General features: G+C 38.9%; 1 protein-coding gene across 1 annotated transcript in view; it reads left to right on the top strand.

Moving 5' to 3' along the window:
• Mpped2 (metallophosphoesterase domain containing 2) overlaps positions 1-16,290 on the top strand; it is a 181,666-nt gene that overhangs the window by 91,045 nt on the left and 74,331 nt on the right. The window contains exon 4 of the mRNA XM_013019583.1: positions 9,887-10,112. Coding sequence (XP_012875037.1) covers positions 9,887-10,112 — 226 coding nt within the window. The remainder of the gene's footprint in view (positions 1-9,886; positions 10,113-16,290) is intronic.

The following is a 16,290-nucleotide window of genomic DNA, read 5'->3' as shown; positions in this document are numbered from 1 at the left end:
CTACCGCTTGAGCCACAGCATCACTTCTGGTTTTCTGGTGGCTAACTGGAGATAAAAGTTTCATGGACTTTCTACTTGGCCTGGCTTTGAACCATGATCCTCAGCTTTCAGCCTTCTGAGTAGCTAGGATTACAGACGTGAGCCACTGGCACCAGGCTCAGAGTACATTTCTTTTTTTTTAAGTTTTTTATTGTGAAAATACTGTACAGAGGGGTTACAATTACATGAGCAAGGTAATGAGTACATTTCTTATCAAGTATTGTTGCTTCCTCCTTTATTTTTCCCCTACCATCCCTTCTCTCCCATCTTTACAACTACACCACGCCCCTCAAATTGTAAAGTTTTTTTTCGACATAAGGTCTTATACATCTCATTGTTGTAATGGGTCCACCTGTATCCCTATTTAAACAATTTGTTTTTTCCCTTGCCCTCCCCAAATTATACCAATATCAAATACAGTGAAAACAGGGGTTATACCATAGAGGAGGGACATACAAAGCAACAAAAAAAAATCACATGGTACCTTATAAATACGTTCAAAACGTATTTTATTTTGCTTAACATCATCTTATCTGACCTTTTCTGCTTGTCTCAGACATATACTAGTTATTGCGAATAAGGGAAACCATGGGACCTATGTTTCTTTGGGCCTGGATTACTTCACTTAATATAATTTTTTCCAAGTCATTCCATTGTGTGTGTGTGTGTGTGTGTGTATATATATATTATATTATATATTATATAATTATATATTATATTTATATATAATTATATATAATTATATATTATATAATATATTATATATAATTATATATTATATAATATATTATATTTTATATATTATATATAATATATATAAATATATATATTATATTACTGAGGGGTATCTGGGTTGGTTCCATATCTTAGCTATGGTAAATAATGCTGCAATAAACATAGTTGTGCTGGTAGCTTTGGTATGGTATTGTTTGTGATCATTTGGGTAAATGCCCAAAAGTGGGATTGCTGGTCATAGGGGAGCTCTATGTGGCATTTCTTTTTAAATAATGTTACCCCTTCCCTCATTTTCTCCCACTGAGATCACCGAGATATGTGTGTGTGTGTGTGTGTGTGTGTGTGTGTGTACACTACACTGGGGATTTAATGCCTGGCCTGGAAACTATGCCTTAGTTTTATTTCCTCAATGCTGGTGTTCTGTTACTTGAGCAGAGCTACACTTCTGGCATTTTTTAGTTAATTAGTGATAAAGAGTCATGGATTGTCCGAACAGGGCTGGAATTTTCAGATCTTCGGCTCTGCAGTAGTTAAGATTTCAGGTGTGAGCCTCTGGAGCCCAGCTTGGATTCATCTTAGTTCTCGAAAGTGAGACTGTGTTCTAGTATATTGCCAGGGAAGATGAAACTGAAATTGTGCTTATGAGTCTGATTTTCCTGGGTACCTCAGAGATCTGGGTAAGTTCTTCTGTCTTCTTGCTATTGTTTTTCTTTCTGCGACAGACTGATTTCTTCTTGCAGAGAGTCTTATATCACATATGCTCTGCTTTCTTCATACATTTTCAAAGTTTATAATTTCGAAGAATGGTAAGGAGTGAGCTTAGAGATTGGAGATCTTAAAATTTATCTCCTTTACAAAATTCAGTTTTCTTTTATTGACAGAATCTGGTGGTTCATGATGGCTTTTGGATGCTTGATCTCACCAGAAACTACAGCTGTATTCTAGAATTTTTCTATTGGCTTTAGCTGAAGAAAATAGGACATTACAGTCAATTAACTTCACTTGCCAATTTCTTGTCTGGAAAAAACATGGGCTGTAGGGAATGCTGGTCATTTTCAATAGCCATAAACTGATGAACCTTTTTGGTTGCCCTATTTGCATAATCCCCATTTGAGAAGAATGAAGAATCTCAGGCAAGAGCAAGTGGAAGGCATGGTCCCAGGAAAAGTAAATGTGCTGAAATTGACCTTGGGTATTGATTTGATCTGAACTTGAATTTTCTAGGGAAATACATTCTATAATAACTCATAGTAGGAAAATAAGTTACAGTTTTATGATACTTAATTTGGGGCACCTTCATCTTTATTGGGAGAGAGAGACAAGTTAGCCAGGGAATCTAAGTATGGTCAATGTAATATATAGATATAGATAGTATGTATTTAAGTGTGTATATATACATACTTTGAACCTGATGTGTATGTTCCAGGTTCTCATTATTCTTCACTGATTTCTTCCAAGTTCAATTTAATTCACAGGTTCTTTTGAAGCCTCTGTAATCCATAGATGTGTTTAGGTTTATCACTTCAGATGTCCATTCTTCTTTCCAAGTTTAATCCTAATTCTTAAAACTATGTGTATTCGGGGGCTTCAGATAAAGCCTACCCTTCCTTGGGTAGGCTCCCAAGTTTTCCTGGGAGGTGGTAGGCAAGAAATTACACCAACAGCTGAAATAGCATTTGGAAAATGCCTTAATTGAGCCAAGATGTGTGTTGTCAGTGCATGAAGCTGGCTCTGCCCCTCATGTCCTATGGAGAAGAAGCTAGAAAGGATGGGCAGTAAAAACATCTAGAACAGAGATTTCTGTTGCATGGTACAACCTCCCACCCCAAATATGGACCATACCACCTAGAACCAGAGAAAAGTTCAATGTAGATGGACACCTGACATGAGGAAGACTTAGGCTATTAGATTCTGTCTTAGCCAGACTTTCTCAATTATTACAACTTCGTGTTCATCTAAAAGAACAGTAGCCTGGGAGATGAAAGAGGTATATAATCTTGTCTCACTTGTATTTGCAATGTGGTCCGTGAATTTGCATGGCAAGTGGCAGCATCTCTCTGGCAGTGGGTTTCTTTAGTAGCAAAGCAGAGTCACACGAATACATAGCTTTACTTTTTAGTTAACTTTCAGGCACAGTTTCCTCTGCCTTTCTTCGTATTTCTTTGTTGCATTCTAGGAGAGGTTGAATGGAACTCACTTTTCTCCCCTCCCCTTCCCTCTCCTCCTCTCCTTCCCTTCTCTCCCCTCCCCTCCTCTCCCTCCCTCCCCTCCCCTCCCCTCTCCTTCCCTTCCCTTCTCTTTCCTTCTCTTTTTGCCCAGCAGTATTTTATTTTTACTGTGATGTACACTTTTTTTAGGGATTATGTAAGTTGTTGCTTCTTTTTTAAAAATATCTTTTATTGTGAAGATACTATACAGAGAGGTTACAGTTACACAAGTAAGCTAATGAGTACATTTCCTATTGAGCATTGTTACCCCGCTCTTGGTATTTCTTCTACTATCCTTTCCCTTCCCACCTCCCCAACACCTCCACTTTTGTAAGGTAATGTACAGAGAGGTTATAGTTATGTAAGTCAGGTGATTAGAATATTCCTTTTTTTTTTTTTTGTCAGTCATGAGGCTTGAATTCTGAGACGTTGTCCTTCAGCTCTTCAGCTCAAGACTAGCGCTCTATCACAGGAGCCACTGTACCACTTCCCCTTTTCTGAGTGGTTTATTGGAGATAAGAGTCTCACAGACTTTCCTGCCTGGGCTGGCTTTGAACCAAGATCCTCAAGATTTCAGCCTCCTGACTAGCTAGGATTACAGGCATGAGCCACTGGTGCCCAGCTGAACTGGTGCCCTTTTTGAACAGTGTCACCCTTTCCCTCATTTTCTCCCAGTTCCCCCCCCCACACACACATCCCATGTTGTATTCTTTATTTCCAGCATAGTGTCTAGTGAGTATCAACCTTCCAGAGCAGGCTGTACTGGAGGCCCTCCTGGGTCATGTGCTGTGATTCATGGGAGCCTCCATAGGCAGCACATTTAATGTGTTATATGGAATGTAATCTGACATTGATAGGGTTGCTCTGGGTTTGCTTTAAAGTTAGTATAGACTTGCATTAGACCCTTACATTGATGAATGATTTTAACTTTTCCAGATGTTCTACACATCCCATTCCTTGTGACATACTCACAGAAAGAGAACTCTTAGTTGAGTATAGTGGTATATGATGTCATCCTAGCACTCAGGAGGCTGAGGAAGGAAGATTAAGAGCTTTGAGGCCCTCTCAAACGCTATAAAAAGAATCTTAGGGGAAAAAAAGAAAAGAAAATGAAAAAAAGCCACCACTATCTGATTGCAAGCAGAAATCAGATACATTTTAAGCCAGTGGTAGTAGGCTTGAGAGAAATGGAGTCTGATCTTACGCACTGACTTTCCACTGTTGATTTGTGGTTGAGTGGCCAGGCCTTCCCACCTTCTATGTTCAGTGATTATTGGAAGAAATGGGATTGGACAAGAGGAGGAAAGAAGCCATGTGGTGAGGGCATATATCGTGCCCATTAGGACTACTCCATTAGAGCTGAGTGTTTGGTGCTGTGTGTAGTTTAGAGGTCTCCAGAGCCCACCCACCTTTACCTATAGACCTAGCTACCTGTTACCTTGACAATACCTTAGTTGCTTTGAAGACACATTGGCCCATTGCTATCCTGCCATTAAGTAATGAAAGTTTTCTTTCCCATTTTCTTCGAGAGAAGTGCCATTGTGCCTGGCACCAGGGAGTAGGCGAGCTTGTGAATAAATGAATACTTAATCGAATGATGGTTGGAAGGGTAATCATCAAAACAACACCATAGCTAATGTCTCTTGTGTATGTGTGTGTGTGTATGTGTGTGTGTATGAGTATACCATGACATGAACTCAGAGCCTTGTGCTTTTGTTTGACAAATGGTGAGCTTGGGGAGCCATGGTTTCAGTTAGGCTTTTTTACTAATTAGTTGGAGATGGAGTCTCAAGGTCTTTTCTGTCCAGATTAGCTTTAAAATAGTGATCCTCAGGATTTAACCTCCTGAGTAGTTAGGATTACAAGCCTGAGCCACTGGCTTCTATATAGCTAAGGTCTATTGGAGTAACTAGAAAGTGTCAGAAAACATGCAGGCTCTTTATGTTCAGAACACTGTTTAATTCTCTCCCAATCTTAGACATAGTATATAACTTTCTCCCACTGACATTGAGGGAAGTGTAGTTTACAGAGGATTAATTCAACATTAGTTGGCTAGACCAAATGTCTGGGGAACAGAATAGAGTGGTTTATAAGGGCCTAAACTTGGGAAGAAAATGAATTCCTCTTTGTCACAGCCCAAGTTGACAAGCTCAGTGTCTGGAATTCTTAGGAAGCACCTGGTGAATCTTGGTGAGGTTCATCCATTTCATTGCTTACTCAGTGTATATGAACTGAGTGCCTGCTATTAGGAAGTATTTGTTGTATACTTGGGATCAAACAAGGAACCACAACCTATACTTTCTAGCCCTTTAGGTCTAAGGGGAGACAGTTGTATGTGAAACTCCAAAGTAGAAAATGGAACAATAATAGTTGACATATCCTAATTATTTACTTTTGAGGCTTTATCTCATTTTATCTTTGCCTTTAGCTATCATTGCTATTCCCATTCTGATGATATCCTTTGAGAATGTAAGAAATTTGTCTATGGCCATATAGTTAACACATGGTAGAGCCGAAAGGGGTCTGACAATGTCATGGAATTAGCCATGCAAATGAGACGATGCACAGAAAGCTGAGGAAGAAGATTGGGTGGAGGAGAACTTGGTACAGCATCAGCAATCAGAGACAATGGTGTCGTTAAGGGAGGATCAGCCTAGTGAGAATTGAGAAAAGTCCTTGACCTAGGATCTTACTTAGTGTGTTATTAAGGACCTTTAAGAGAGACTTTTGGAAGAGAATAGAAACAGAAGCCAGATTGTCTCGGATTATTTCTGAGTAACCATTTGTCAGCAAGTTGTTTAATTCAATAATATAATGGTCCATCAAGCAAGGCAAAAGTGGTGAGTGGTCAGGTAAGAGAAGAGATACAAATATAAAGGTCTGCTGGGGAAAAGAGGTCAGAATTGTGTGATCTTTTGACTTTCTAAAAGAGGCTGGAAGCCCAGATGTGTGTGTATGCATGCGTGCATGAGTGCATATGTGTGTGTGTGTGTGTGTGTGTGTGTGTGTGTAGAACACTGTGAATGCTTCTGAATTATTATTTATTTATGTCCACACTGCAGCTTGTGCTCAGGGCCTCACATACGTGTTTGACTTTTTTGCACAAGGTTGATGCTCTACCACATAAACCACTGTCCACTTCCAGCAGTTTGTTGGTTAACTGGAGATAATAGTCTCACAGACTTTTCTACCTATACTGGCTTTGAACCAGGACTTTCAGCTCCCAGACTCCTGAGTAGCTAGGACTGCACTCCAGTAGGGGAACAAATGAAAATGTCATTGATTGGCTTATTCTTTTTTGAAAAGTGTAACTCCTTTAAGAGCTAGCCATGATATATTGGAGGGTTGATTTTTAGCCTGCCAGCTAAAGCTTCTGCCATTCCCAGCTCCAGAAGTTTAAAGCTAAATGAGAGAGCATTTCCAAGAAGCAGGAGGGTCAAGTTCTGTTTAAGATCACTCATGATGCACCACACGCCGGTATACATCTCAAAGGTGCTTATGTTTTGTCTTACTTTATTGTCATGTTAAGTAAACCCAAACTCACTGCAGAGGGAGATTCCAGAGATAAGGAGAAGAGAGGAGATGTTGGAAAGACCAATCAAGTGGATATAGAAGAAATGAGGTTAAGGAGTCAACTATTAGAAAGATGAGCAGACATAAACAGATGCAATGATGGAAAAGTGAAGAGGAAGAGGTGCTGAGATCCTGTGGGTAGGGAACATATTGTATGTCCCATGAGGATCAGAGGGAACCTGGGAGCTGGAGTGGAGCCTAGAAAATTTGTATGTTGGCTGCTTTGGTGAGTAGGTGGTGGCAGGGATGTGGAGTAGCAGTGAGGACCCACTTGACCTCCATTTCATCAGTATCTATTTATGGGTAATAATATTGCCAAGCTCAAGTAATGTACAGTCAGATTCACATTGCACTGCTAATTACTTATCAACTCCCGTATATCCGTACCTGTAACCTGAACTGATGTGCTGGTTCCCTGCACTTCATTCATTCACTTGGTAGCATCATTGCTTCACTATGTTGTGGATTATCTAGTACTGTTGGCTACTCAATAACCAACAATAACAATAGTGTTTCTCAGAAACAACCTTATATTTTTCCAAACAGGCCTTTTCAGACTATACAGAACTACTTGACATTTTATCAAGGGCTCATCACCATTCTACCTAAAATGTTTTTGAGTATCACTAATAGAACACATACCATATTTGGGGAAAGATGTAATTGACTACTTGATAAAGTTCTGTAAGTTATATAGAGTGAGGAAATTTTCTGTTAGAATAATTATGTATAGCTTTAGTTTTTACTCACATGAGTTGACTTAGATGGTCTAATCAGAATAAAATGGATAAAGGCAGGCACTTCTTTGACAATTTGAAAGTGATACTATTTGAATAGCAAGAAGTTTGAAGCTTGACAGCAGAGCCTTCCAAATGAATCTCGTATGGGGTAAAAATGAAAATGCCATCAAGTAACAAATTTGTCAGCCAACCTGCTTACACTTTTCGTATAAAACATAAAGGTTGGCAGATTATACAAGAAAGGTCAGTTCAAGAAAAAAAATATGTCAGACAATCTTATAACATAGGTAACAGAGGCTGGAGGCTGGAGACTACTATTGGATTCTCAGAAAGAGATGAGTCTGTTGGCGATGTGTAAATATCATCACTGATTCTGCAGCAGTTCATTTTGGTGGCTACTCTATGCTGAGTCTTCAAAATTTGATTTAAAAGACACTGAGGATGTCTGTCATCTGGAGGAAGATTTACTTTGCAACAGTTTTACCTTTTTGCTTTCTTTCTCTCTCTTAAAAAACTAGTCTAAAGGAGAAATATTTACTTCTTTTGCTCATGTCTCATCCATTTCAAACTAAAACTGTAAAATAAGGGTGGAATGGGAGACTGTACCCGTTTGCAAGAGCTCTAGTGCATAATGAAAGGGTTTACAGTGAGTCTATCATCATGAATGATTAAAGAAAAACTGGACAACCACAGTGTGATGTGTACAAGTAGAGAAGCTCAAAGATTCACACAGGCATAGCTACGGATTACTGTGCAAGCAAACATTGGAGCCTGTTTTGGCTTGGGAACCTTGGCAAATCTCAGGGTGCAGGATCGAGCCATGATTATTATTAGAGTTGTGAGGCCTCACAGATTTCCAGCATGTGTAATCTTGGGAATTTGCAGCCCTGTTAATCTATCTTGCAGCTGACCTTCCAGTATAAGAATTGTGCAAAATACCATCACCACTCTATCAAAGGAGCTTGCAATGCGCATCACACTCTTAATTGACAAACATGCATAAACATGTATTTGAGGAGAAGCTTCCTATTTTTTTGGTGAGCTCTTCAGCACAAACTTGCAAAGAACTGAGGCCACACAGTGGGTGGGCTGCAAATCCAGCCTTCTCCCTTGATTCCAGGCCTCGGTCCTTCTGCAATCTTAATTTCTGTCAGACTGCCTTTAGCTCTCTCAATGCACATCCTATACGAACAATTCTGTCACCACGAGGAACTGAGAAATGAAGAGCTAAAGCAAAATTGTAGCAATACTGAACCTCACCTCAGTCTGAAAAAACACTTTAGTGTTCGCAAGTGTATTTTCACTGTGCTGCAGACAAGGTGAGCGCTCTACGGTACAGTGCCTTACTGTTGACATTGGGGAAATGCAAGTGGGTATGATGGCACAATCTGCCCACCTTCAAGCCTCAAATTTTTTAAAAAAGTGATAGAAAAATCTCTCTTCCTCACTAAGCTTTTTTCATTAAATTATTGACTCTGGCTTGCTGGTACGGACCAATTCTTACCACAAGTGTGTCCAATTTCCTGCTAGTGGCAACATGAATTCTTCCTGGAATAGCAGGAAACATTAATTCTGCATTGGATCCAGGGTCCTCAGGAAGCTAGAATTAGAGATGCCATCATCCCATCCCCTTTTCCTCCCAAATAGAGCAGCTGCCCAATAGTGACACTTGAGGGGTGGGTAATGACAAGAGTAGAGAAAAGGGCATTAATCTCAGGGTGGGGACAGCTGCCCGGCACTATTTCCCTTTGGATTTTGTTTCTTATAGCATCACAGTGAGTTATTAATATGTATGATCTGTACTTTATTCAAACATTATAAATCTATGCAGAAGTCTGGTGTTTGGGTTTTCCTTTATAGCTTTCATTCTTCTTCCCAGAATTATCTCATTTCGATCGGGAAACTTTTGCATAAAAAGCACACACGGAGAACTCCTATTTCCATACCATAAATATTAAACGGGGGTTAAGCTTTACAGTTTCGTCTCTCATCCCAACGGGAGGAAAGTTAGCCTTCCAATCAGGGGGGCCTTAATAACGTTCTTTTTATTCACAAGCCACAAGGTACACTTAAGATTCAGCTTGCAAAAGGAAATTGTACTGTATGCTCCTTTCATATGTGTACATTGTATAGTGCCTGGCTACAGCATGATTTTTGTTTGAAGGCTATACTAAAACTCAAGCATTTATAAAACTCATTAAGAATAGTTGGTTGTATTATTTTGGGAGAACTAAACCACGTCTAGGTTCTCTCTTAAGGATCATATTAAAGTCCTTTTTTACTGGATAATTATAAAACGTGGATTCATTACTGTGTGAGTTCACAGAGAAACTAGAATACAGAGGAGGGAAATGGAACTTGAAAACTTAATGTCTTCTTAGTAGCTTTTTTGCTTCCTATCTCCTGTTTATTGTCGTTTTGTTAACATAAAGGAGTCATCATAAATTTTGATGCACATGGAAATAGAAATATGTGAGCTATTTCATTTGGGTGAACCAAGCCTGCTAATCACATAGTCTCTGCTGTTGTACATCGTAATGAGAAATGAACGTGCTAATTGGTACTCTTTTTCCCCCCTTCTTTTTATTTCAGGAAACCTGCCCTATGAATATAAAATAGTGATTGCTGGGAATCATGAACTGACATTTGACAAGGAATTCATGGCAGACCTTGTTAAACAGGACTACTACCGTTTCCCCTCTGTGTCCAAATTGAAACCGGAGGACTTTGACAATGTTCAATCCCTTCTGACAAATAGTATTTACTTGCAAGATTCGGAGGTAACGGTGAAGGGATTCAGGATATATGGTGCACCTTGGTAAGTGTTTATTCCAGCAGTCTCCCTTCCATTTTATTTATCTTTTTAAATGGCACCAAGAAAGCATGGTTTGGACTTAGATCCTTTAAATGTAAGCGATTACACTGGAAGAAAAACATATTGCTGTATTGGAAATGAAACACATCTCAAGAACAGTTGCAGGACAGTGTTGTTTTTGTGGTGAAACAGATTCCTTTCAGAACAATGGGAGAAGGGCATTGTGAGTTATTTCTATATTTATGTGATCAGAGCAGCCTGTGGGTTTGTGCGACTCTGAAGGTCTTGGGGAAGGTTACCACAGCACCCTCCACATACATTTGGTTATTCAGAACATTCCATCTTGGGTAGCTCATGGCCCCACTCCTTTTCTACTGAAAGCAGTCAAAAGATCATACCTAAACCATGATTTTTTTCAAATCTCTCTGTACAATAGAATGACCACCTTTGTAGACACTGATTTTGAAGCTCTGCTCCCATCCCTCTTTCCCTCTGATTCGCTTCCCTTAGGTGAGCAATGTGTTAATTTTTTAAAGTTCTCCAGATGAGGCAGCTCCATATTCCATTTGGAAGTTTTTGGTTGAGAGCTCAAAACTAACTGGAAGCAGATATTGATCCTCAGGAACTCTTTGGATATCGGCTATCTTGGTTATCAGAAATCCAGTTTTAAAGAGGTTACTTCACCGTGGTGGAACTTTAGCTTTTGTATCTATAATGTGGTGAAAGTAATGCCTAATTGAGAAGATTATTATAAGAATTCCATAGGTGACATTTTGATTAGCCTTGGGAGAGAGGCTTAGTTAATTTGTGAGGAAAATGACTATATTGTGCTTTCTGCTCCTGGCTCTGCCATTAAGCCTTAGCATCAACGCTTTCAGTCATCAGAATGAGTATGATGGAGCAGACAATCATCAATATCAGAGAATTCTAGGATTTAAATTTTTTTTCATTGGAGCTCAGGGCTTTCTGGGCAGGTACACTACTGCTTGAGCCATATTTCTAGTCCTTTTTGTTGTGGTTATTTATGTATTTATTTTTTGGCCAGTCCTGGGGCTTGAACTCTGAGCCTGAGCACTGTCTCTGAGCTTTGGTGCTCAAGGCTAACACTCTACTACTTGAACTATAGCTCCAATTCTGGCTCTTTGTTGTTAATTGGAGATAAGAGTCTTGTGGACTTCACTGCCCAGACTGGCTTTGAGCCTCAGTCCTCAGATCTCAGCATCCTGATTAGGATTACAGGCATGAGCCACCAGTACCTAGGACTGTGGTTACTTTTCAGTTAGGGTCTTGCTTTGTGCCTGGGCCAGCTTGGACTGCAATCCTTCTATTTATGTTTCCCACTGTAATGGTGATTGTGATTGCATACCACCACACAACTTTTTCTTGTTTGAGGTAGAGTCCTGAAATTGTTTTTTGCCTGGACTGGCTTTGGAACTCTGTTTTGTTTTTCAATCTCAGCCTCCTTGGGAGCTGAATTGATAGAGCCACCACACTTAGATATAGGTTCAGATAAGGATCATGTGAACTTTCTGCACAGGCTGGCCTCTAATCACAACCCCCCTGGCCTCCATCTCTTGAATATATAATAATATATATAACATATTATATATATATTATATATAGGTGTGAGCCACAACCACCTGGATTAGGAATTTTTTTTGAGCTTTCTATGTATATATTGAGCAGAAGAACCAACTTTTAACCATCTTGTCTGAAAAACCATACAAGTCCTTCCTCAAGGAGTTCTGGAGAGAGCCAGAAAGAGTGAACTTATATTATCCCCTCTCTATTTGACGGTTTGATTTATTTTCTGTACAATAGAAAGCTGAGTTCTTTTCTGCAGTTTTTTTTCTTTCTAGTTTTACTGGATTTTATCCAGAAGGACCTATGGGTGAATATATAGGCAATATATTTGTTTAAAATCAATCTGACAATGATGGTGAGCTCTTAATTAAATACTGTATGTCAAGCACTCTTTTAAATTCATTATATCTGTTATCTCAGTTAATCCTCAAAATACCTTTAGGAGATAGGCACTATCATGATTCTCACTTGGCACACACAGATGGTTAAGTAACTCTCAAGAAACACCACAGATAGGAAGTAGTAGCATCCTGATCTCAGCTCAGCAAGCCTGACTTCAGGGAATTCAGTTGGGCTGAGGTAGTTGTGATGGTAGTATAATTAGTGGGTGTGATCTACACATCCCATTTAAATTCAGCTTTATTAATGCCCATCAACTTACTTTTTTATACATGAGAAGGTGATAAAGGGCATGAGAATAAACAGCAAAATGAGTTTTGCCTACCTATCATCTGAATGCTGATCTTGAGGTAATGCAGGATGCAGGCTATTATTGCTGCAGACTGGTCTGGATATAGTACATTTCTGGCTTTAAAATCCAGTTTTGCTTATTTCTGTTTGTTTTCTTAGTACTGGGATTTGAACTCACGGTCTTGCACTTGCTAGATAGGCAGGGAACCATAACTTCAGTCTTTCTTTTTTTTTTTTCAAGTTTAATTTTCTTTCATCTTTAGGATAAGACTCTCACTTTTTGCCTGGACAGGCTGGATCTTCAGATTTGATTCTTTCATTATGCCTCCTGAGTATCTGTGTTTAAGTATCCCAGCGAGTCACCACACCTGCCATACAATGCCTGATTCTTATTAACAGTGTAACAGTAATAGTTGAAAATGACCTTTGATCACCAGAGAAGCTCTACATTTGCCCTAAGATCATTTTTTCAACAATGTAAGATTTCTGTGAAATCATCAGATGGCACAGAACGTCTTAGGTTATACCTACACAAGAAAAATTTTCATAGATCCCTGGCTGATAGTTGCTGAAATAATGGCAGCAACAGATTTCTTCTGTTCTCTGAGTTGATCCAGAGATCTGTTAGGACCAAGTATAGCTAAGCCAGAATATAGCTGTGATGAATGAAGGGATGATTTGGAGTCCTGAAGTAGATTTTTTGCAGTATCCTAAGATGAAAGAACAAACCAAAAAAAAAATCAGATATGTGATGTAATATGTGATGTAATAACTGAGTTTGGTGATGAAACAAACTGCTGACAAAGCTTAAATCTGGACTAGGTTGATACCACTTAAAAGTTTTAGTTTTAGTCATAGGGTGGTACACATTTCTTTTTAGATACAGACAGGATTAGCCTTCTGAAAAGTTATCCTGAAATTGTTGTTATAAGATTTAATAAATTCAATTTCATACTTTATACTTTTATACCTTAAAGTCTTTGTTCTTAAAAAATTATCTTTAAGTAGTGGTACAAAGGAGTTTCGACTTGACATGTCAGTTTATATGCACAATTCATCTTGATCAGTATTGCCTCTTCACTGTTTTCCTGTTGACCTTTTTAAGGAGACTAAGAATCAGAATGAGGTGGTTTCTAACACTGGTTCTAATTCTGCTGACTAGGCCAGTCAATTAATTTCTGTACTTAGACTATAAAACGAGGGAAATAAGGTTTGTCTTAGTCTCTTTCATATTCCACTCACTTAAATTTTTGTCAAAGTTAGACTCTTCAAAGATCATAGCTACCTAGCTAGCTAGACAGCTAAATAGATAGATCTCTATATATGTAGTAGGCATACTTGACTAAAATCTTGTGCAAGTTTTAACCACTTTCCCTATTAATAGTTAGTCTAGAAGCCAAATTTGGTGAACTTACAACATTTCCATTTTATCCCCTGCATGATTTAGGTGTTTGTCCAACATCTGAGATTTATTTGTAGGAACATGGTTGCTTAATAACCCAATGAGTATTTCAACCTTGAAGAACTGATAAAAATCAAAATAAGAACTGTGGTACTAAGGGTTTCCATTCTGTCATAGGTTTCTGAAAAGCAATTTTCATCATGCCAAAAAAATAGCTTTAACTCATGTATTTAAATAATTTATTTTGATCCTCAGTACCACAAAACAATAGTAGATTTGTAAATTTTGGAATGTAGGGTTGGAGGTGTAATTCAGTGGTTAGAGCACTGGCTTGGCATGTGCAAGGGACTGGATTTGATCTCCAGCACCAAAAATAAACAAGCGAATGAAATGTGCACTGTGACTTTGTTTTAGCTTCTGAGAAGCAATATTAGTTTGTATTCATTGTGTGTCAGCAAGCTTGTATCATGGTTAAAAGCTCCATAAAGACGAGAGAGAATTAAAGTGTTGTTTCCTGATATAAAATATTAAAAGTTTGTATGTAGAGTAACGTACAACATTATCAGAACCTTCATAGGTATTTTCAACGGTAATGTGCTGAGGTATGTTTTAGATTCCTAAGGGAGGGAATTTGAATGTGGTTTGGTGGGTCTGGAGTAAAAATTCAGTGCCATAAACCGAAGGAGTTGTAAACACATGGCCAGTTCAGGAAGCAATGAGACTCCCTTGAAAGGACAAGCCTGGATGAGTTTCTCAGAGCTCTTCTTCCTCATTCAATGGTAAAGCAGATTCTGTGGCTATTCTGTGCATTTCTTCATCATCTCCTTTTTCAGGTGATAGTAAAGAAAGCATTCAGATATCTCCTTTAACTTGTTCAGTCACAGATTTGCTGAACTTCTGTTGTTAGTTCTCTCTCTTCTCCTTGGGGGTGGGCTAGAAGAAAGGGGACTGTGTTGTCAGGCAGTTGGTTAGGTCACAATCTCATGTTGAAAGCTTACAGATTTCTCATGTTCCTAGTGTTGAATCTCTGCCTCTCAGATAACCCCTGATTTCTTCTTTCTGACTCATTCTCAGCTCTGTGAGAGCAACATGTCATATGTCACATATTAGCCACTTTGGTAACTGCTTGTCTGTCTAGAGCAAAGAGAACATGGAATTTAGAAAGCATCCTTGTATTTTTGGTTTCTGAATATGTCACTTGTTTCAGTGTGAGTGGACATTTGTACTCATTCCACTGGCCTTTCTTTCCTTTTCTAATTTCAGTTGCTTTTTGGATGCTAAGATGCAGTGTAGGGGGAAAATATCCACATACTGATTGATCAGTAAGCAAGCTACATAAAGTGAAAAGATCCATACTGTGCCAACCGGAGCAGAGCAGCTGTATTGTTCAGCAATACCCTGCACCTTGTTCTCCTCTTGAACAGAAATACAGAGCTGGTCTCCTGTGGCGTTTAATGAATATGAGTGGAGCTTTCCAATGTCCAGGAATTTGATCTCTAGGCTGACCAAGGGGTCGGGAACAAAGAGCACATTTTTTCATGTTAGAGTGGACTCAGGTGTAATTTGTCAGATTTAGTAACTGTGGAGGAAGTGCCTTAACTTCTACAGCAGGAAAATTAGATCAGAACTAGGCAGTGCAATTCTAAAATGGCTGAAAGAAGAGAAGAGAAAGCCCATTGAGTAGCATTGTCATAGAATGTGTGAACAGGCATTTTTTTTTTTTTGTCAGTTGTGGGGCCTGAACTCTGGGCCTGGGCACTGTCCCCCAGCTCTTCAACTGTAGACAAGCAGCCTACCACCTGAGCCTTAGCCCTACTTCTGGCTTTTTCTGCTTATGTGGTGCTGAGGAATCGAACCCAGGGCCTCATGCATGCAAGGCAAGCGCTCTATCACTGAGCCACCTTCCCAGCCCCTGACAGGCATTTTTTTTATCCTCCTCTCCTTGTTACTTCATTTTTACATCAAAATCATGTTGAGTTCATTCATTCATTTAGTTGGAATTTTCTCAGCATTTTTCAAAGAAGGAGTTAAGTATAGATCCCACATTTTGCGTTATCGATAATTGTGTTTGCACACAAATGGGTACAAGGTCGCTCATATTTCCTTGTTCTGATCATTGTAATAGTACTTTTTATGTTTAGCCTGTTCAGAAAAGCTTCAGATGTTTTTATTTGCAATTATAAGTTTTGTAATGCATCGTGTATTTTGCTGACAGCCTCCAAGTTCTTCAAATAGTGAACAAATTAACAGCAGATATTGAGTGAGAGGATTAAAAAACCAATTGGCAACTCATATGATAGAATGCAGATATGGGAATGGGTGGAATGGGCTCATTTATTTTATTTTCACAGTCATACTTTGTAATTAACTTGGACAATAAAAAAACGGAGAAATAAAAAGGGACATCTCCATGTTCAGCAGAAAAATCCTTTTGCACTGAAGAATGAGACTATCAAAATTGTCTTGTTCTTTACTCTGTTTGGAAGGACCTCCGGCTTTTATTCA

The sequence above is a fragment of the Dipodomys ordii genome, unplaced genomic scaffold (assembly GCF_000151885.1).
Source record: "Dipodomys ordii isolate 6190 unplaced genomic scaffold, Dord_2.0 Scaffold46, whole genome shotgun sequence".
Taxonomy (NCBI): Eukaryota; Metazoa; Chordata; class Mammalia; order Rodentia; family Heteromyidae; genus Dipodomys; species Dipodomys ordii.
The sequence above is the reverse complement of the archived record's forward strand: the minus strand, read 5'-3'. Positions and strand labels throughout refer to the sequence as shown.